This window comes from Lynx rufus, unplaced genomic scaffold (genome assembly GCF_022079265.1).
Source record: "Lynx rufus isolate CCGP_SWC_20201006 ecotype Redwood Valley unplaced genomic scaffold, mLynRuf1.p SCAF_10, whole genome shotgun sequence".
Classification (NCBI taxonomy): domain Eukaryota; kingdom Metazoa; phylum Chordata; class Mammalia; order Carnivora; family Felidae; genus Lynx; species Lynx rufus.
In genome coordinates this window covers 88,207,941-88,227,274 of record NW_025814824.1, presented here as the reverse complement: position 1 = coordinate 88,227,274, position 19,334 = coordinate 88,207,941, and the positions used below count along the sequence as shown (strand labels likewise).

General features: G+C 46.7%; 1 protein-coding gene across 6 annotated transcripts in view; it reads left to right on the top strand.

The window, feature by feature from the left end:
- Positions 1-19,334, top strand: part of FNBP1 (formin binding protein 1) — a 142,810-nt gene that overhangs the window by 68,221 nt on the left and 55,255 nt on the right. For 5 of the 6 annotated variants that reach the window (XM_047070988.1, XM_047071013.1, XM_047071005.1 and 2 more), the window contains exons 5-6: positions 10,902-10,964; positions 11,384-11,488. The exons of the other annotated variant lie outside the window; for it this stretch is intronic. In XM_047070988.1, the coding sequence (XP_046926944.1) occupies positions 10,902-10,964; positions 11,384-11,488 (168 nt within the window). The remainder of the gene's footprint in view (positions 1-10,901; positions 10,965-11,383; positions 11,489-19,334) is intronic. 6 annotated transcript variants of the gene reach the window in all.

Below are 19,334 nucleotides of genomic sequence, written 5' to 3'. Positions count from 1 at the left end.
TTTTAAGGAGAATCGCAAGCACACATTTCTGAGTCACATGTTCTGCCGGGAAGAATTACAAACACCATGCTCTCTTGAAGCATTTTGTAATTATATTAAAATGACATTTGAGGAAGCTGGGAAACCTTTTATTTATTTCGTTTTTGCTTGTTTATTTATTTTTGAGAGAGAGAGAGAGAGAGAGCGGGGGAAGAGCAGAGGGAGAGGGGGTGGGGACGGAGAATCCCAAGCAGGCACCACGCTGACAGAGGAGAGCCCGATGCGGGGCTCGAACGCACAAACCGTGAGATCATGACCTGAGCCAAAGTCAGACACTTAACGGACTGAGCCACCCAGGCGCCCCAGGAAACTGGGAAACCTTTTAGAATTCCAGGACGCATATCGGTAGGCAAATGCGTATTTGCGGCGTTTTAATATTTACCATCATTTGGAGTGACCGCACATGGCGACACGTTGTATGTATGTTGAGACGCTGTGACTTTAAAAATTATTCGGATGATATTGGCTATTTAGTTGTTTGGCCTCAGGTCTTCATGTTTCTGGATTTTCATAACTGATATCTTTTACGTTTTAACATTTACTCTCCACGGTTCCCCTCCGGAACGTTTTACTCCAGACCAGGAGGCTGGAGACGTTGGGGCTGGAGAGTCAACCCGCCTGTCCGGGCTGTCAGCACAGAGCCCGACGCGGGGCTCGAACCCACGAACCGCGAGATCATGACCTGAGCCGGAATCGGACGCTTAACCGACTGATTCTTTAACTTCCATGCAAGGAGGCCGGGTCAACGTGTGAACTTCTTCATGGGCAGTTAGCTGTGGCCAAGGAGCTCCTTGAGATGGAACGCTGATGACCAATGTGTCTTTCCCTTTTGGCTCCCCTCTTACTGGGTTTTAAAGTTTATTGTAAGAGAGAGAGCGAGAGCAAGTGGGGGAGGGACAGAGAGAGAGAGAGAGAGAGAGAGAATCCCAAGCATGCTCCGCACGGTCAGTGCAGAGCCCAATTCAGGGCTCGAACTCCTGAACCGTGAGATCGTGACCTGAGCCCAAATCTAGAGCTGGACGCTTAACCGACTGAGCCACCCAGGCGTCCCTCCCCCAACTCTGATTAGTGAGTGATCTTATTTATTTTTGAAAAGAGGACTCTTAAAAACACGGCGAAATGGGATCTTTTCCCCTTTCTGGTGACGGCAGCGGTTGGCGGAAGGAGCGGAACAGAGCTGGGGCTCGCATCCAGGTCTGCTGGTGTCACATCTAGGGGCCTGTGACATAGCGGCGACATCCTATCTGCCCAAAGGGATGATTTAGCATTTACAGGATTACTGCTGGATCTCATTACTGCCTAGAGCGTGTTTCCAAGTTCGGTTTGGAATGCTACTGGAAAGTTATTTCTCCTCTAGATTTTGCTACGTTTGAGTAGACGAGTCTCTCACAAGAGTCTGCACGGTAAAAAATAGCTCCTTATGCAAAAGCTGTTTCCTTCCTATTTTGTCAAGATTTGAAAGGAAGGTAGTAAGAAGGAAGGAAGTAGAGGGAGGGATGGTCGTCTTGGGGGGGCGTTTCAGAGTGAGCCAGCTAGTCGATCTTTAAGTCTTAAGGTCCTTGGTTGTAAAATAGGACACGTGCTGTTCGTGTGTTTAGGAGAAAAGATGGGTTTTATGCCGCCCTGTCTGTATCTACCCATGTTCCCATGTTACGTGCAACTCTCTCACATAGTGTTGAAAAAAAATTATTTTTAACATTTATTTCGTTTTGAGAGACGGAGAGAGATTGAGCCCCAGTTGGGGAGGGGCAGAGAGAGAGGGAGACACAGAACCCGAAGCGGGCTCCAGGCTCCGAGCCGTCAGCACAGAGCCCGACGTGGGGCTCGAACCCACAAACTGTGAGATCATGACCTGAGTCGAAGTTGGACGCTTAACCGACAGAGCCACCCCAGGCGCCCCTCCCCGTCCTTTTTTTGAAGGGGGCAGTGCTAGGATTCATTTATTAGTTGTCAATATTGTGTAGAATGTTACCAAAACTCTGGATTAGAGAACAAAAACTCGGGGCGCCTGGGTGGCTCAGTCGGTTAGGCATCCGACTTCAGCTCAGGTCATGATCACACGGTTCGTGAGTTCGAGCCCCGCGTCGGGCTCTGGGCTGACGGCTCGGAGCCTGGAGCCTGCTTCGGAGTCTGTGTCTCCTCTCTCTCTCTCTGCCCCTTCCCTGCTCGCACTGTCTCAAAAATATATAAAGAAAGTTTTAAAAAACCCCAAAACTTAAAGTTTTTATAAATCAGAACCTCGTTTTTCCAAGTTTCCTTCTAGACATCATTTATAGACATAAAGATATTGATACGTATATAGAGAGACAGATATGGGTGGATATATAATATCTATATAAGAATATATAACATTTAAGCGTATGAGTCCTATATAGATATAATTTATATTTTTATTTATTCTCCATTTAATATCATAAGCAGTTTCCACTTTCGTACGCGAAAACATACAATTTTCATAATTAGAATTGTAGTGGCTATGTATCATTCTAATGCTATTGTATACTTAATTAATTCTTTAATATTTGATCTATAGGCTATTACCGGTTTCTGATTACTTACTTATATAAACAATACTGCAGCAAACTCATTACTTTAATAGCTGTTTGGTGTGGGGGGGTGGGGATCGTTTCTCCCAGCTAAATTCCCAGAAAGAGAATACGAGGTCAAAGCATACGTGGTTTACGGTTCTCGATTAAGCTTCGGTCACTTACAAGAGTAACGGTCTTTAACAGAAGTAAATACACTCTTGTTGGCGATTTCTGCACATCGCATCCAGTTAGCAGAGAACTTCAGAGGGATCGTTTGGGGCAGCTCCAGCTTTGAGGCTGTCGCAGGGTTATCCACAGTGGTCACCACTAACCGCGTAAGAGGGATTTATGGAGATTTGTTGCCCCAGAAGGGGAGTCAGGAGGTTCCGGCCAACATTGACTGGAACCTCGAAGTAAACTTCTCCCAGCAGGTGGAAAGTATGGTTCATTACAAAATACTGGCCAGGAGCAGAATCGCTGTTTGGCAGTGGTTATCTGAAGAGTTCTAGAGGAAACAATTATACAGTACCTTCAGTGACTCACTAAAATGTTTAGAAACTCAGAGAGTTCTTACAAGATGCCGCATTACATAGAGTTGACCAGTAAATTTTTTTTTCCCCCCGCTGAGGTTTCAGGGATGTTTAAAAACGGATACTAGAAGATAACATTCCTCTTGAAGTTAGGTATTGGGTAGGTCCTATTTAGAAACCGAGGGAGGGACTTAATTTCCTACAAGGCAGCTTTGTAGCACTATGTTTAGAACATGTTTTTATGAGTGATTACAGCAAAGAGACAGAAGGAAAGCGAAAAACGAAAGGACCGTACGTATGTGATCATCTAATTACAAATCTATCTCTGATCCCTTCGGTCCTGTTGAGATGCAACTTTGGGTACTGTGTTAAGTGATTTTAGATTTCGTGGCCTGGGAGAGGAGCATCGTTCCCAATAAGAGTTCCTCCTTCCTGGGGTTACCTCTTTTATTTAAATAAATCCAAAAGCGAGGAGCCCTAAAGAAGTTGTTGGTCTTTGGCAAGGTCATGCTGATACGACACCCACTGGTAGCCCCTGGTCTAATAGATCTCTAGAAGGTGTGTTTTGTTTTGTTTTGGAAGAACACGTGATAGTCGCATTCTGTTCATCAAGGGCCTGTCACCACTGTGGTTCTGTCACCCGCAGAACTGTAGACAGTCTGTCCTGTCATTTATGGGGTAGCATAGCTAGTTATCAGGGCGCTGAAATTCTGTTCTCGATTCCATAGATCTGAAGTGCAACTCTGGGTTCTGGGTTTCTCCCTCGGGAGCTGGAATGACACCTTCTTTTTCTTCTGAGACCGGGAATTACTTGACTGATGTTTTGTGTCCCAACTGACTCTCTCCTCTATCCAGGCACCTGCTTGTCACCTCCCGCCATGTGCCCGATGCAGCATCCCCCCCCCCCCACCAGTGCGCCAAGGAAAGAGGGGGTTCTGGAGCCCAGCAGCACTGGGAGTGATGTCCCAGGGCTGTGGGAGGCAGTGGCCCATGTAGCCCATCCAGAAAGAAACTTTGGATCCCCGAAACTCCTTTTTATCACACCCCATTCCAATCTGCATTTCCTCCAGTCAGTCAGTGGCACTCCTTTTTAACCTGGTTGCTCTGGCCACCTTCGCACCCCATCTTCTGTATAGTATCAGGTCCTGTGATCGGCTCTATCTTCAGTAAATGTCCTCAATCCAAACACTTCTCAACCCTCGTCCAGTCCCTCGTCGTCTCACCCGGAGGAGTGCTCCAGGCTTCCCGACTCCCCCCTCGGCTTCCGGGCTCGCCGCGTGGTCCGTGGCACAGCTCCCCATCTCCACCTGTACCCCCCCGGTCCCTCTGCTGCACCTGCCACATTCGGAACGTTCTCCACACGCCAGGGAGTCCGTGCAACCTTGTGGTGGCACAGAGCAGACCACGTCCTGGTGGCTTCCCCTCACGCTAACGTGGCTTTGGAAGCTGTCCTTGGTCCAGCCGTCGCCTGCTTCGGCCTTATCTGTCATCTCCGTCTGGTCACATTGGCATCAGCTGTTCCGTGAGCACACCCAGCCCTCTCCCACCTCAGGGCATCTCCATTGCTGTTCCCGCTGCTCGCAAGGGTGTTTCCCTGGACCTCTGCAAGTCCGCTCCTACGCTTTGTTCAAGAAACCTCATCCAGGGGCGCCTGGGTGGCTCAGTCGGTTAAGCGTCCGTCTTCGGCTCAGGTCATGATCTCACGGTTCCTGGGTTCGAGCCCCGCGTCGGGCTCTATGCTGACCATTCGGGGCCTGGAGGCTGCTTCGGATTCTGTGTCTCCCTCTCTCTCTCTGCCCCTCCCCTGCTCACACTCCGTCTGTGTCTCTCTCAAAAATAAATAAACATTAAAAAAAAAAAAAAAAAGGAAAGAAACATCACCCAGACTTCTCTATCTAAAATGCCGCTGTGCCCACACCCCCACCTCGTCCCCTCTTCTCTTCCTCTGTGTCCACCAGTTTTCACGAGGACAGCAGCACCCCGCGCATCTGGGCACGCAGTGTGGACTGAATGACTGAATCCCACTGTAAGAGCTTTTAGCCTTTTCAGGGAAGGATCACTGCCCCTAAAGTCCCACCCTGGTCACCCTGGCCCTCTGTTGGGCGATCCTCCTTGTCTGGGTCTGGAAGTAACAGAGGTATACCCCGGGAAGAGGTCAAGGGAGGGCCGTGTCTCATCGGCTGCTTAAGATCATCCTGAGAGTTAATCAGGGGGGCACCTGGCTGGCCCAGCCCATAGAGCATGCTGTTGATCTCGGGGCTGTGAGTTCAAGTCTCACGTTGGACGTGGAACTTACTTAAAAAAAAAAAAAAAAAAAAGTTAATCGGATTCTTCAGCACAATTAGGATTTTAAGGAACATGACAGAAAGAGTTGTCCTGAAGAATAGGTAAAAAAGCCTTCTGGAGTCCAGGACCTTGTGCACGAGGAGCATTCTGGGTAGCAAAAGCCAGCATGAGAATGACAGGAACAGCGGGGTGAAGGCACATGGGGAGAAGGAGTGAAGGGAACTTGGCCGCAGGACGGTGAGTGGGGTCCCCTGCCCAGTGCCCAGATGGCCTGGGAGGGGAGGATGGGGGGAGTCAAGCAGCTAAGCCTGATGCTGGGAGGCAGGCGCTTTAGGAACTTGAAACAAATTCACTGAGAAGGTTATTTGTGTTATAAACGTGTCGGGGGAAATAGACCTTCCCGAATCATTCCTCTTTATTTAATCATCTGACCATTCTGCGTAAATCAGAATGCGACTCCCATCACATCCCGAACGCTCCCAGGTTTGTGGCTTGGGATTGAAGTGAGGGGGTGAAGGGCTCCCTCGGGCAGGGCTGAAGGTGGTTGAGTTTGCCCCGCAGCCCACATCCACGGCTCCCCTTGGCCACACAGATTCGTAGCTGTGTTCATTAATCCCGAGTCGGGCTTCGAAGCTGTTAGTGTTCAGACCCACCACGCTGTGGGTTTTGAGGAAATTATAATATTTGTCCCAGGCATATTTTCTGCAAGCTGCTTTTTTTCGTTGGCCTTTTCAAGTCTTTGTATTCCTTTGTTTTCATCTGTGGAATCTGAGTTTTATTTAAAATTCCAGATGGTTGACTGTCCTCAATTGAGTGTTTATGCTTTTTTTTTTTTTCCACTTTTTTTTTTTTTTTTGGAAGTGACTGTTCTCAGATCAGTGCTATATTTTGCTTTTTTGTGGGGTTTTAAAAATTAACGGTCTATTATATATAAATCTAGTAAAAAAGAGCAGCTGCTGTATCTAATTGTGGGGTGTGAATAATAGACATGCTCACAGCCTAACGATGATCTCTTGCAGTGCAGTAAAACTTTCTTGGAAGCTTTGTCATTGAAGTTTTTCTTTAAGTTTGTGGTTGTTTATTTTAGGTTCCCTGTGATTCTTATCTTATCTTAGCTGCCCCCGGTCCCTGGGAGATTTCTAACAGCAACAACAACAAAAATTGGAAGGATGGTTTTTATTTGTATAGATTTTATCTGTATATAGTTTTTAAATTGTTTCTTAATGTTTATTTTGGGGGGGGGTGAGAAGCATGAGTGCGGAAGGGGCAGAGAGAAAGGAAGACACAGAATCGGAAGCAGGCTCCAGGCTCTGAGCTGTCAGCACGGAGCCTGACGCGGGGCTCGAACCCACAAACCATGAGATCATGACCTGAGCCGAAGTAGGACGCTGAGCCGACTGAGCCACCCAGGCGCCCCTTATCTGTATATTTTTAAGGTTCAACCAGAAAGGGGAAAGGAAAGGAAGTTTAGCTGCTACCTGCCGTACCATCAGGCATTTTTGAAAGTCTGTCATCACCTTGGAAGAGACACAAAAGCATCTTGCCTCCAGCAGAAAGTCAGGAGCATCTCTCTGGGTCTCTAGTGATGGCATTTCCTGTCTTCTCTGGCGATAGGAGAAAAGCGCCGTGGTGACTTCACTCTGTAGCTCCAAAAGACCTATTCTCTTTTTCTAGAGAACAATTCCTCTTTCTTTAGCGCTTGGAGGCACACTTTTTAGATACACAGTTGCTCACTGTCCTGGGAAGAAATGCTTTGCCATTGTTTGCGAAGAAACAACAAACCCATCTGGCAAGCTGGTTTGTTTGTTTACCTTTGTTCCTGTTAACTAGCCTTTCGGATTGAAGGAGGGGACGGAGAGCTGGCCGCAGATGAACCACTGGTAGGTGGCCGTCCGCTCAGGACGGTCCGGAGGGCTCCGGTACCACCCGCCAACTTCCCCAGGGCTCAGCACCACGTCTTTTTGTGTGTGTTGTAGCCACAGATGAGTTTTGGAGGAACGTATTGCCAGGAAAGAAAGATTAGGAGGCAAATCACTGACACCTCGATTTTTCCTTGTGTCACTGGAAACCTTAGGGTCTCAAGTGTAGTTCTCAGATGATTTTTTTTTTTTAACGTGTTATTTTGTATTTGAGAGAGTTAAAGAGACAGAGAGAGCACGAGCAGGGGAGGGGCAGAGAGACTGAGACAGAATCCGAAGCAGGCTCCATGCTCCTAGCTGTCAGCGCAGAGCCCGATGCGGGGCTCGAACTCACAACCGTGAGATCACGACCTGAGCCGAAATCGGGAGTCGGAAGCCCCCCAGGCACCCCCGGAATAAATTCGTATTTATTATTAGATATTAAGTGGAGGGGTGGTAAGAACATTCACTGTATGGGTTTTCAATCAAAATCAGCCCTCATGCTCCCAGAATGTGACTTTTTTTGGAGCGGGGGGGGGGGGGGGGACACCTGTTGCCTTCAGAGAAGACGCCTTTGATGTTAAAGCCGAGTCAACCTTTCCCGGCAGAGCCTGTCACTTTCCCCGTGTTCTTGTGTGTGCATTTCCTCTCTCCGCCCAGGACGGGCCTCGTGTTTTGGGAGAAACGTTCATGTCGAGAGCATGAACCCAGACTCCAGCTCAGTTCCCTTTCATCCCTGTGTCTGTTAACGAAACCTGAGAAGTGAAGCCCCCCCCGGGGGGCCCCCTCTTGGATTCCTAAATTGCTGGATGGAGAAAAGGTGCCTGAAAAGGGAGCTTAAAACCGAGAAGCGTGGCCTCGAAAGAGAGACAAGGAAGGAGTCCCTTATAAAAGAGCCAGAATCTGATTTTGTCTCCTCCTTCCTGTCCTCCCCAGTCCTCAGTCCTCCTTTGTGACTCAGCCCGGCCCTAGGCTCTGACTAGGAGAGATAAACTCAGAGGGGGAGGGTGGGGGGGAGGGGGAGCCTCCGCCATCAGTCTGCTTTCAACCTGCCTTCTGGCCACGACATTCCCCACCTTGTCTGTCAGAACACAGACGGCACATTCAAGCCCAGTCATTCCGGGAAGGTTGTTCAGTAGCAGGAAGGTTTACCTGGCTGCGGAGAAGGTTCAGGAAAAGCACTAAGAGCTAGTGCCGAACCCCGGGGGCCAGTCAGGGTGGGGAGCTGCTGCGGTCCCCTCCGTCCCAGGGGGCGGGGGTTCCTGACGGGAGCCGTGGCCTCGGTCGAGGACCCAGCCAACCCAGAATTTCTCAGCGAGAGGACCTTCAGATACACCTAAATTCCCCGCCCTCCGATGCACCAGAACGTCTGTGGCAAATCTGACAGAACCGGAGGGCCCGGGAGGCCGTGTGTGGTCCATATCCCCGGGTCAGCCGCTGGGGACACAGAGGACAGATCTGGGAAATTCCCACCACATTGACGAAGTCAGTGATGTCACAGCTGAAGGAGATTACAGGATTTAGGAAACGCTGGTGATTTGGGGCCACGGGATAAAAAGGACATCCGTTTCTTAACATTTCTATGTATTTCTGGTCTTTCCTTGGGATCTCATCTCCTTTGGAGATCTTGTCCAGGCTGTGGCTCTAACCACCCACGTGATGCTGGTGACGTCCACGCTGATCTTTTTAGCGTTGACCCTTCCCTGAGCTCACACTCGGCCATCCAGCTCCCCGGTAGGCTCTCCACTTGGGGGTGTCTTAGAATGTCAACCTAACAAAGCTAAAACTGTCTGACTCCAGTACCCCCCTCCTAAAGCTCAGACCAGCAATCTTGGAGTCAACCCTGAAACTTCCGTACCTCCACTCCCATCTGATCCTGGGGTTTTCCTGACACCTGGGAAGGACACCTAGAGTCTGACCCCCGCTCACTACCTGCGCTGCTGCCCTGTGGTCCAAGTCTCCCATCTCCCGGGTTGGAGAGAGACCTGGAACCTTCCTTCACAACATGGCGCCTCTTTGTGACCCATGGTTCCCCAGCTCATTCAGACCCAAAGTCTACAAGACTCTACACAGGCTGGCCCTTTCTTCTCTGACCCCATTTCCTGATAGTGCCTGAGGCTTACCTCTGCTCTAGCCCTTTGGGGTCCTTACTGGTCAACACAAGGCACGTACGTGCCACGGGGCCTTGGCAGAGAGCAGGGGGCTGAACTTACTTTTCAATCTAAGAAGATCTAAGTAATGGAAACATTCATCTACACAAATGTTTGCAGGGGCATTATTCCTGTAGCCCCAAACTGGGAAAACCCTAATGTTCATCAACTGTGAATGGAGAAACAAAATCGGTATATGCCCATACAATGGAGTGTCACTGGGCAGTAAAAAAGAGAGAAAGGACCGAGACCCACATGACAACGTGGATGAACCTGGAAGACATTCTGCCTGGTGAACGTTACGTGCTAATGGAAGCCGTTGTGCCAGTCACAAAAGACCTCACGGCCTAGGATTCCATTCATAGGAAATAATCCAGAGCAGGCAAATTTATGGAGACGTAAGGTAGAGTAGCGGTTGCCCAGGGCTGGGGGTGGGTGGGGGGTGGGTATGACGTGTTAGACGTTCAGGCTGTCCTTTTGGGGTGATAAAATGTTCTCAGACTGTGGTGATGGTTGCACAATTCTGCGACTGCACCAACGAGCGCTGAGTTGTACAACTCCAATGGGCGAATCGTGTGCTACGTGAATTCTCAAAGCAGCGGAAAAATAAAGGTCTCCGTGGTCGCTGTCCTAACGAACGTTCCTGCCCTTTTCACGAGTGTTGCGCGTGGGTCTGAGGACTCGGGATTATCCTACCTGAAGTTTGAGGGGGAAACTCTGTGACTGTGTTTTCATTTCCCCTTTATTTTTTATTTATTTATTTTTTAATGTTTCATTTACTTTTTTTTTAATTTTTTTTTTCAACGTTTATTTATTTTTGGGACAGAGAGAGACAGAGCATGAACGGGGGAGGGGCAGAGAGAGAGGGAGACACAGAATCAGAAACAGGCTCCAGGCTCTGAGCCATCAGCCCAGAGCCCGACGCGGGGCTCGAACTCCCGGACCGCGAGATCGTGACCTGGCTGAAGTCGGACGCTTAACCGACTGCGCCACCCAGGCGCCCCTAATGTTTCATTTATTTTTGAGACAGAGAGAGACAGAGCATGAGCAGGGGAGGGGCAGAGAGAGAGGGAGACACAGAATCCGAAGCGGGCTCCGGGCTCCGAGCCGTCAGCACAGAGCCCGACGCGGGGCTCGAACTCACGGACCGCGAGATCGTGACCTGGCTGAAGTCGGACGCTTAACCGACTTCGCCACCCAGGCGCCCCTCCCCTTTATTTTTTAAGTCTTCCCTTCTTTGGAGTGCACTAGAGATTCAGTATTTCAATACGGTTTAGGGGGCGCCTGGCTGGCTCATTAGGCAGAGCACGCGACGCTGGATCCCAGGGTTGTGAGTTCAAGCCCCCCGTTGGGCGTGGAGCCTACTTAAAACAAGAAATTAAATATGATTTGAGTTGATGATTTTTTTTTCCCTCAGGTGTGACCCTGGGAAAGAGGGGGTGCTAATCACTGTGCGTTTTCTGTTTCCAGTACTTTCACGATGGGCGGAAGGCACAACAGCACATAGAGATCTGCTGGAAGCAACTCGAATCAGTAAGTGGAGGACAAACGGCCCGAGAGACGGCTTTAGGTTTCCTAAATGTGAACGCGAGCTCGAAGCGATGAGTAAGCGCAAAGCAAAAACGCCCAAGACACGCCTTCAGAGATCTTCCAGTTTGAATTGGATTTGTTTGTAGGCACCCTTAGGGAGACTAGGATGTTGAGCCCCGAGAGCTCACGTAGAGTGTTTTTCTTAAAAAAGAAAAAAAAAAATCACACGCAAAGAACAAAGGGGAGATGGGTTTGGGTGGAAATAAATGCAGCTGTTCGAGTAACTTACTGAAATCGTCACAAATCAGCTCAGAGGAAGGAGAAAGCTCTTTGGGGGATGGAGATGAAATGATACCCTCGCGTAGGAATCTCACGGTTGCATTAACACCTGCTCTCTTGCCACCACTCGCCCCTGCTTTCAGAGTAAAAGGCGATTTGAACGTGACTGCAAAGAGGCGGACAGGGCACAGCAGTACTTTGAGAAGATGGACGCCGACATCAATGTCACCAAAGCAGACGTTGAGAAGGTGAGGTGACAGTGAGACTCTTTCACTTACTTCCCTTATCTGGGCCTGGAGCCTCTCCTCCCCAGGCTGCCTGTCCCCAAGCTCTCCTTTCCGACGGCACCGCAAAAGGCCACCCACCCTGGGATCAGTGCTTTCCGTTTTGTGTCACCTGTCGTGGGGGCCAGAAGCCCTGACTTTGGGGGCGTCTCCGGTGTGCCGATCGGGGGCAGTTGGCCGAATTGTGTAGTCCCCAGGATGGTGACGCGCAGACTCAGCCTGGGAGCGGCTCGCAGCAGGGTGGTTTCCGGAGGTTGTGGCTTTTCCCTTCATGGCTTTTCAAAGAACAAGTCCACCCCTTTAAAAGCCAGAGCACAGGGCTGCAGAGCCATCTGGAAGAGATCGGCTGCCTCTGATGCTTCCGTTTGGGAGATAAAGGGCCTGGAGGGCCGGCCGGCCTGCCTTGCCGTGGATTCATTCCGGTTGTTAGCAGGTTGTAGCCGAGGGCTGGCATCTGGGCGTCCCCGACTTGTGTCGCAGTTAGGAAGGTGATAAAGCTCGCACTGTACCTTCTTGTGGTCTTCTGTGTGTTTTTCCCTAGAAGCGGAGTTTTCTTTTCCGAAGAGTCATCAATACAGGGTAAACAGCTTAAGGCTGGTAAATGGCGGTATTCATCCCATGCCCGCCCAGGGCCGTTTCGGCATCCTCGGCCTGCTGCTCTCTGTGGGGAGAAGCCTGGCATTTTCATAGGTTTCTTTCACTTTTGCCAGATTCGTGGGGGACGAGTTTAGTTGGAAAATAGCGTGGATGATTTAGTTATTGGTCTAGGTCTGCCAGATGCCTGGCTTAAAGCCTAGGTATTTATCACCCTGCCTTCCTTGAACATTGCCGAAGAGATTAAAATACATAGTCTCAATGTCTGTATTTGAGCCCGAGTGTGGATACTTTACCAAAGGATATTAATGTGCTGATAGAGTAACCATAAAGTACCGTAGCTTTGTCATAAATTCCTATTAAATAGCCAGCTCCGCAAACTGTTTAAAATGGGACTCAGTTGAAATCGTTTGGGGGCTAAATGAGGTACGTCAGTATAGGGGCAGCGTACCTCGCAAAGACATGCCCCTTCTTTATCAAATGTTTTCTTAGCCTAAATGTTAAATCAGAGTGAATTTTACTCATTTAAAGATCTTCTTAGAAGAAAATTACTTTTGTGGGGCGCCTGGGCGGCTCAGTGGGTTAAGCGTCCGACTTCGGCTCAGGTCATGATCTCACGGCTCGTGAGTTTGAGCCCCGCGTCGGGTTCTGTGCTGACAGCTCAGAGCCTGGAGCCTGCTTCCGATTCTGTGTCTCCCTCTCTCTCTCTGCCCCTCCCCCGCTTGCACTCTGTCTGTCTCTCTCAAAAATAAAAAACATAAAAAAATTAATAAAAAAGGAATTTCTCTTACGGCCTTTTCTTAGCATAAAAGCTATCCTTGCTTATTACAAAAATACTTGACGGGCGCCTGGGTGGCTCAGTCGGTTAGGCGTCTGACTTCGGCCCAGGTCATGATCTCACGGTCTGTGAGTTCGAGCCCTGCATCGGGCTCTGTGCTGACAGCCTGGAGCCTGCTTCAGGTTCTGTGTCTCCCTCTCTCTCTGTCCCTTCCCCGCTCCCGCTCCGTGTCTGTCTCTCTCAAAAATAAATAAAGATAAAAAAAAAGAAATACAATCTTATTGATGCCTTTGAAGTCTGTCCCTAACTTCATGCCCCTGATCCTCACCCTAGAGGTGCCCTTTATCCTTAATTCGGTGTTAATCACCTCCTTGCTAATTGTCCCAGCTTTGCCACGGGTGTACGTATCTCTGAAGAGTATATTTATAATTTTGCTTCTTTTTCACCATTATATAAACAAAAATCATACTTTCACTTATTTCCTTCATTCTTGATTGTTTTTTTGTTCGGCGTGATGTTCTTAATTCACATGGACTGTGTGATGTTAGAGCCAGATGCCTTGCTAAATTCTTTTTGTATTTCTACTTTGGAGTGTGCGTGTGTGTGTGTGTGTGTGTGTGTGTGTGTGTGTGTGTGTGTGTGTTTAGAGACAGGCCTATCACCAGCAAATAATGACAGCTTTATTTCTTTTTCAACCCTTATGCCTTTTATTTATTTTTCTCCTCTTGCTCTGTTGGCCATGAGCGCCATTATGCTGGTAAAAGCAATTATTGTGGACTTCTTTATCTCGATTCTTGAGTGTGAAGAGAGTACTTCAAATAATTCTCCATTAAGCATGATTCTAATATATACACTTTATCAGGCTAACTGACCTGAGTCAGTTTTCTTATATTGAACCAAATTAGCATTCTTGTGATGAACCCAACTAGGTGATGATGTTTTGGGTTTGATTTTTTTTTTTTAATACGTTAGCTGAATTGGTTTTGTAAATATTTTACCTAAGAGTTTTGCATCTGTTTCCATTGAAATGGATCTATAATTTTCCTTTTCCGTCCGTCCTAGTTTGCTTTACGAGCATGTTGCCGGTTTGTTTGTTTTTCTATTTTCTGAAATAATCCATGGAAGTTGAAATTAATGTTTCTTGAACGTTTCGTAATACTTCACTTTGGGAAGTCTCTAACTACAGAGTCAATTCCTTCATCGTCTGCTTCCCCTTTGGTCGGTACTGGCAGATTGTGTTTTTCTAGACCTATATCCACTTCATCCTGAATTTTCAAATTTATTGGCTTAAAAAATTTTTTTTATGTTTATTTATTATCGAGAGACAGAGACAGAGCACGAGCGAGGGAGGGGCAGAGAGAGAGGGAGACACAGAATCCGAAGCAGGCTCCAGGCTCTGAGTTGTCAGAACAGAGCCCGACGCGGGGCTGGAACCCGCGAACGGCGAGATCATGACCTGAGCCGAAGTTGGACACTCAACCGACTGAGCCACAGGCGCCCCTTAAATTTATTGGCTTAAAGTTGCCCATAATATTCTCTCACCTTAGTTTTGCTGCCTGTGCTGTTGTGCCCCCTTATTTACTCCTAAAATTGTTTATTTATATCTCTGGGGTTTTTTTTGGAGGACCAGCATTCCAGATCATTTTTATTCGCATTTTCCGAGAACCCGAAATCGATCGTCATGGAGCTTCCTTTGTCTATTTGTAGTTTCTATTTCATCTAGTTTCTTTTTCTTTTTCTTCTTCCTCTTCTGTCAGTGTCTTTGGATTTATTCTCCTCCCCTTCCAGAAATTTCTTTCTTCGGTTGTTTATGTCATTACAGTCTTTCATCTTTTCTTTTTTTGTTTTTTTTTGTTTTTTTAAAATGTGTGTTTATTTGGTTTGTTTGTTTTTATTATTGTTTTTGAAAGAGAGCACGCAAACAGGAAGGGGGCAGAGAGAGAGGGAGACACAGACTCCGAAGCAGGCTCCAGGCTCTGTACTGTCAGCACAGAGCCCGACACGGGGCTCGAACCCAAGAACCGTGAGATCATGACCTGAGCCAAAGTCAGACGCTCAACCGACTGAGCCACCCAGGCGCTCCTTTCTTCTTTTCTAATATGAGCATTTAAGTAATACATTTCCCATTTACGTATGATTTTGTGTGTAACCCACAGATTTTGATATGAAGTATCGTTATTGTTCATTTCCAGATACTTTTCATTTCCTTTACTATTATTGAATCTCTCCTATGATTTATTTGCAAGCCTATTTTAAAATTTCCCACTGTATGACGTAGTTAAACTTCTCTTCGATAAGTTCAGTACCTTTGATATTGATTTCTATAATTTAATTGCATCATCGTTCTGGAAACTCTGAGTTTGAATCTTTGGTTTATTTGAGACTTGTTTTATGCCCCAACGCATGGTCAGTTTTTATCAGTGTTCTATAAGTAATTGAAAAGAATATGTATTTTCCATCCCTACCTATTTGCATTAGATCTAACTTGCTGATATGCAAATCCTCCCATCGTGAAGGATTCTTGTTGCCATTGGTTGTATCATTTCTTTGTGGGAGATATGTTACTTCTTTGTGCCTTACTTTTCTTGTCTGTAAAATGGGAACACAGAAGAACAGGATTCATGGGAATACTAACAGTGTTCGTATGTACAAGGGACTCAAAGCCATTTATGGCAGATCATAATGGTGGAAGATTTGTCATTTACTCTTACTTTTTTCTCTTCTACCGTGAAGTTACCTTAGGAAAAAATAAATTTTAGGAGCGCCCAGCTGGCTTAGTCAGTAGAGCGTGCGACTCTGACTTGGGGACGGGAGTTTGAGCCCCATGTTGGGCATAGAGATTACTTAAAGAAATTAAATTTGGGTACCTGGGTGGCTCAGTTGGTTAAGCGTCTGACTCTTGGTGTTGGCTCAGATCTTGATGTCACGTCGGTGAGTTCAAGCCCCACGTCAGCGCTGGGCTGACAGCATGGAGCCTGCTTGAGATTCTCTCTCCTCTCTCTTCCCCTCCCCTGCCCTCTCTCTCTTTCTCAAAATAAATAAATAAACTTAAAAAAAAACAACTAAAAAAAAAAAAGAAATTAAATAAATTAAAAAAAGAAAGCCTTTAAAAAAATAAATAAATTTTAGAATTGCAGTACCTTCAGTGTGTTTTAAGTTTTCATCCATGTGTGGTGAATTTCTTTCTGCCGTGATGCTTTATGCCTTAAAGTCTGTATTGCCTGATCTATGCTAGCTCTTTTGGTTAGCCATGGGGGGCACGGCGAGATTTCTTTTGAATCCACTCTGATGGTCCTTATCTTTCCCCTGGAGCGTTTGGATTCATGTGTATCATCTCATTTTGTTTTCTCTTTGTCTCGCTTTCTCTATGTTCCCTTGCCTTGACCCTCTTTGTTTCTTGCCTTCTCGCGCTTTGAAATTTTTGTTTTTGTTTTATTTTCTTCATTCGGTCTTTCCCCTGGGCCATTTTGGAGATCTCCTGTATTCTCTTCCTATGCTTTTATTGGCTAGCCTAGACATTTGAACAGACGTAGTCAGCCTGCACTACAAAGTATATCGGAATCTTTAGTGATGTTTTCTCTTTTTTCTTTAAAAAAAATTTTTTTTAGTGTTTATTTATTTTTGAAGGAGAGAGAGACAGAGTGTGAGCAGGGGAGGGGAAGAGAGAGAGGGAGACACAGAATCGGAAGCAGGCTCCAGGCTCCGAGCCGTCAGCACAGAGCCCGACGCGGGGCTCGAACTCACAGACCGCGAGATCGTGACCTGAGCCGAAGTCGGACGCTTAACCGACTGAGCCACCCAGGCGCCCCAGTGATGTTTTCTCACACAACCCTTTAACTAAACCAGCTCCCTTGTTGCCATTTATTTGTGAGTATTTGGGGTTCAATTACACAAGCTGGGCTTTGGTAATTTTATACAGTCCTATAAGTATGCTTTCCACTTTCTTTGTTCACTATTCCTTTTTGTATCGGGGATCTTAATTCCTTCTTAATTCCAAAGGACATCCTTTAGAAGTGCCATTAGCCAAGATTCATTGCAATAAAATCTCAGTGTTCGTTGGATTGGAATGGACTTCACTTCCCTCTCATCTCTGAAAGATGATTTCTCCATGTATACAATCCCAGGGTGATTGTACCTGGAGGAACCTAATTCTGCCATCTCCTGGCTCTCATTTGTGTTGAGAAGTCACAAGGGATGAGAAGTCTGTGTAACTGTTAACCCTTTGAAGATCATGTCTGTTCTTCTTGCTGACTATGGAGATATTTTTGGTCTAAGTTCTTCGCTGACATTTCACTATAACATATCTAGCTGTGAATTTCTTTTCTATCTTGCTTCTGATTCACTGAAGTTATTGGCTCCAGATTGGAGTTTTCCTACACATGCCTATCCGTCTTTCTTCTATTTCTTCTGGAACTCTGATGATAAGGTGCAAGTTAAAACTTCTACTTTGTATCCTCTTTGCCTGTGAAAGTGTATTTGTATTTCTCATCTCTGTCTCTCTGTCTCTTCTGTGTCCCGTGGAATTCCTTCAGATATGACTTTCATTTCACGAATTCTCTCTTACGCTGTGTCTAGTCTGCGGGTTCTCTAAGTTCTCTAAGTTCAGGTGTTAATTTTACTTTCCAGAAGTTCCTTCAGGCTCTATTTAAAATCTGTAGAGACATTTTGTTATTTTCTGGTGACGTTGTCACACTTTCACATCATATGTTACTTCTTGAGACATAGGAAATGTACCAATTTTATATTCTCTTTTTGATTAATTTCAGCGTCTACTCTTTGCGGGCCCGATGCTTCAATTTGCTGTTTCTGCTCACTTGCTCATGGTGACTTGTTTCCTTGTGTATTTTTGTGATAACAGACATTTCTTCTATAATGCCATAAACGCATCGCCGCGAACCTTACGTTCTGCAAAAATACTGCTAAAAACAACAGACAGGGCTTCTGGGGGAAAATAGGCCTGGAAACTGATCTCTCAATAGTGAAGAGAACTTGGTACCCAGAGCTCCAACAGAAGAACAACTTTAGTAAAACTAGGCATCTGCACCGAGGATCACAGCCCTTGGTCCTTCATGATGTAGGTCCTTAAGAGTAGTAGGACCTCCAGAGATATAGTTTTGGGCAGCATTCACTTCTTTTTTTTTTTCTTTTAATGTTTTATTATCCAGAGTTGAGAGAAAGGGAGGCAGAGTGTGAGCAGGGGAGGGGGAGAGAGAGAAAGAGAGGGAGACACAGAATCCAAAGCAGGTTCCAGGCTCTGAGCTGTCAGCACAGAGCCCGACGTGGGGCTCGAACCCACGAACCGTGAGATCGTGACCTGAGCTGAAGTCGGATCTCAACCAACTGAGCCACCCAGGCGCCCCTGGGAACATTCACTTCTGATGAGATGCCTTTCATCAAACTGAAAAATCTGATCCACCAGATAGCTTTCGGTAGTTGTCCATTATTTTCACATAGGCGGAAATATCTTCCCAGTAGTTATTAATGTGCTGTGAAAAACTGCACGTAGACTAGCAAGGCTTTTATGTTATCCTCGCATCATTGCCCTGTACTCAGTCCCATAAAAAGGTATAAATCACAGCAGAAAAACATGGGAGGTGTAGAATAGACTGTTTGATTTTGAATGTGTGTTCCTTGGAATTTTATCCGTGGCCTAGCTTTTTTTTCTTTTCTTTTCTTTTCTTTTTTTTTTTTTAATTTTCATCCAAATTGGGGCGCCTGGGTGGCTCAGTCAGTTGAGCACCCGACTTCGCCTCAGGTCATGATCTCACGGTCTGTGAGTTCGAGCCCCGCGTCAGGCTCTGTGCTGACAGCTCAGAGCCTGGAGCCTGCTTGGAATTCTGTGTCTCCCTCTCTCTCTGCCCCTCCCCTGCTCATGCTCTGTCTCTCTGTCCTAAATAAATAAATAAATAAATAAATATTAAAGAAAATTTTTTTTAATTTGCATCCAAATTAGTTAGCATATAGTGCAACAATGATTTCAGGAGTAGATTCCTTAGTGCCCCTTCCCCATTTCGCCCATCCCCCCTCCCACCACCCCTCCCGTCACCCTCAGTTTGTTCTCCATATTTATGAGTCTCTTCTGTTTTGTCCCCCTCCCTGTTTCTGTATTATTTTTGTTTCCCTTCCCTTATGTTCATCTGTTTTGTCTCTTAAAGTCTTCATATGAGTGAAGTCATCTGATTTTTGTCTTTCTCTGACTGACTAATTTCACTTAGCATAATACCCTCCTGTTTCATCCACGCAGTTGCAAAAGGCAAGATTTCATTCTTTTTGATTGCCGAGTAATGCTCCATTGTCTATATAGACCACATCTTTATCCATTCATCCATCGATGGACATTCGGGCTCTTTCCATCCTTTGGCTATTGTCGAGAGTGCTGCTATAAACATGGGGGTGCATGTTCCCCTTTGAAACAGCACACCTGTATCCCGTGGAGAA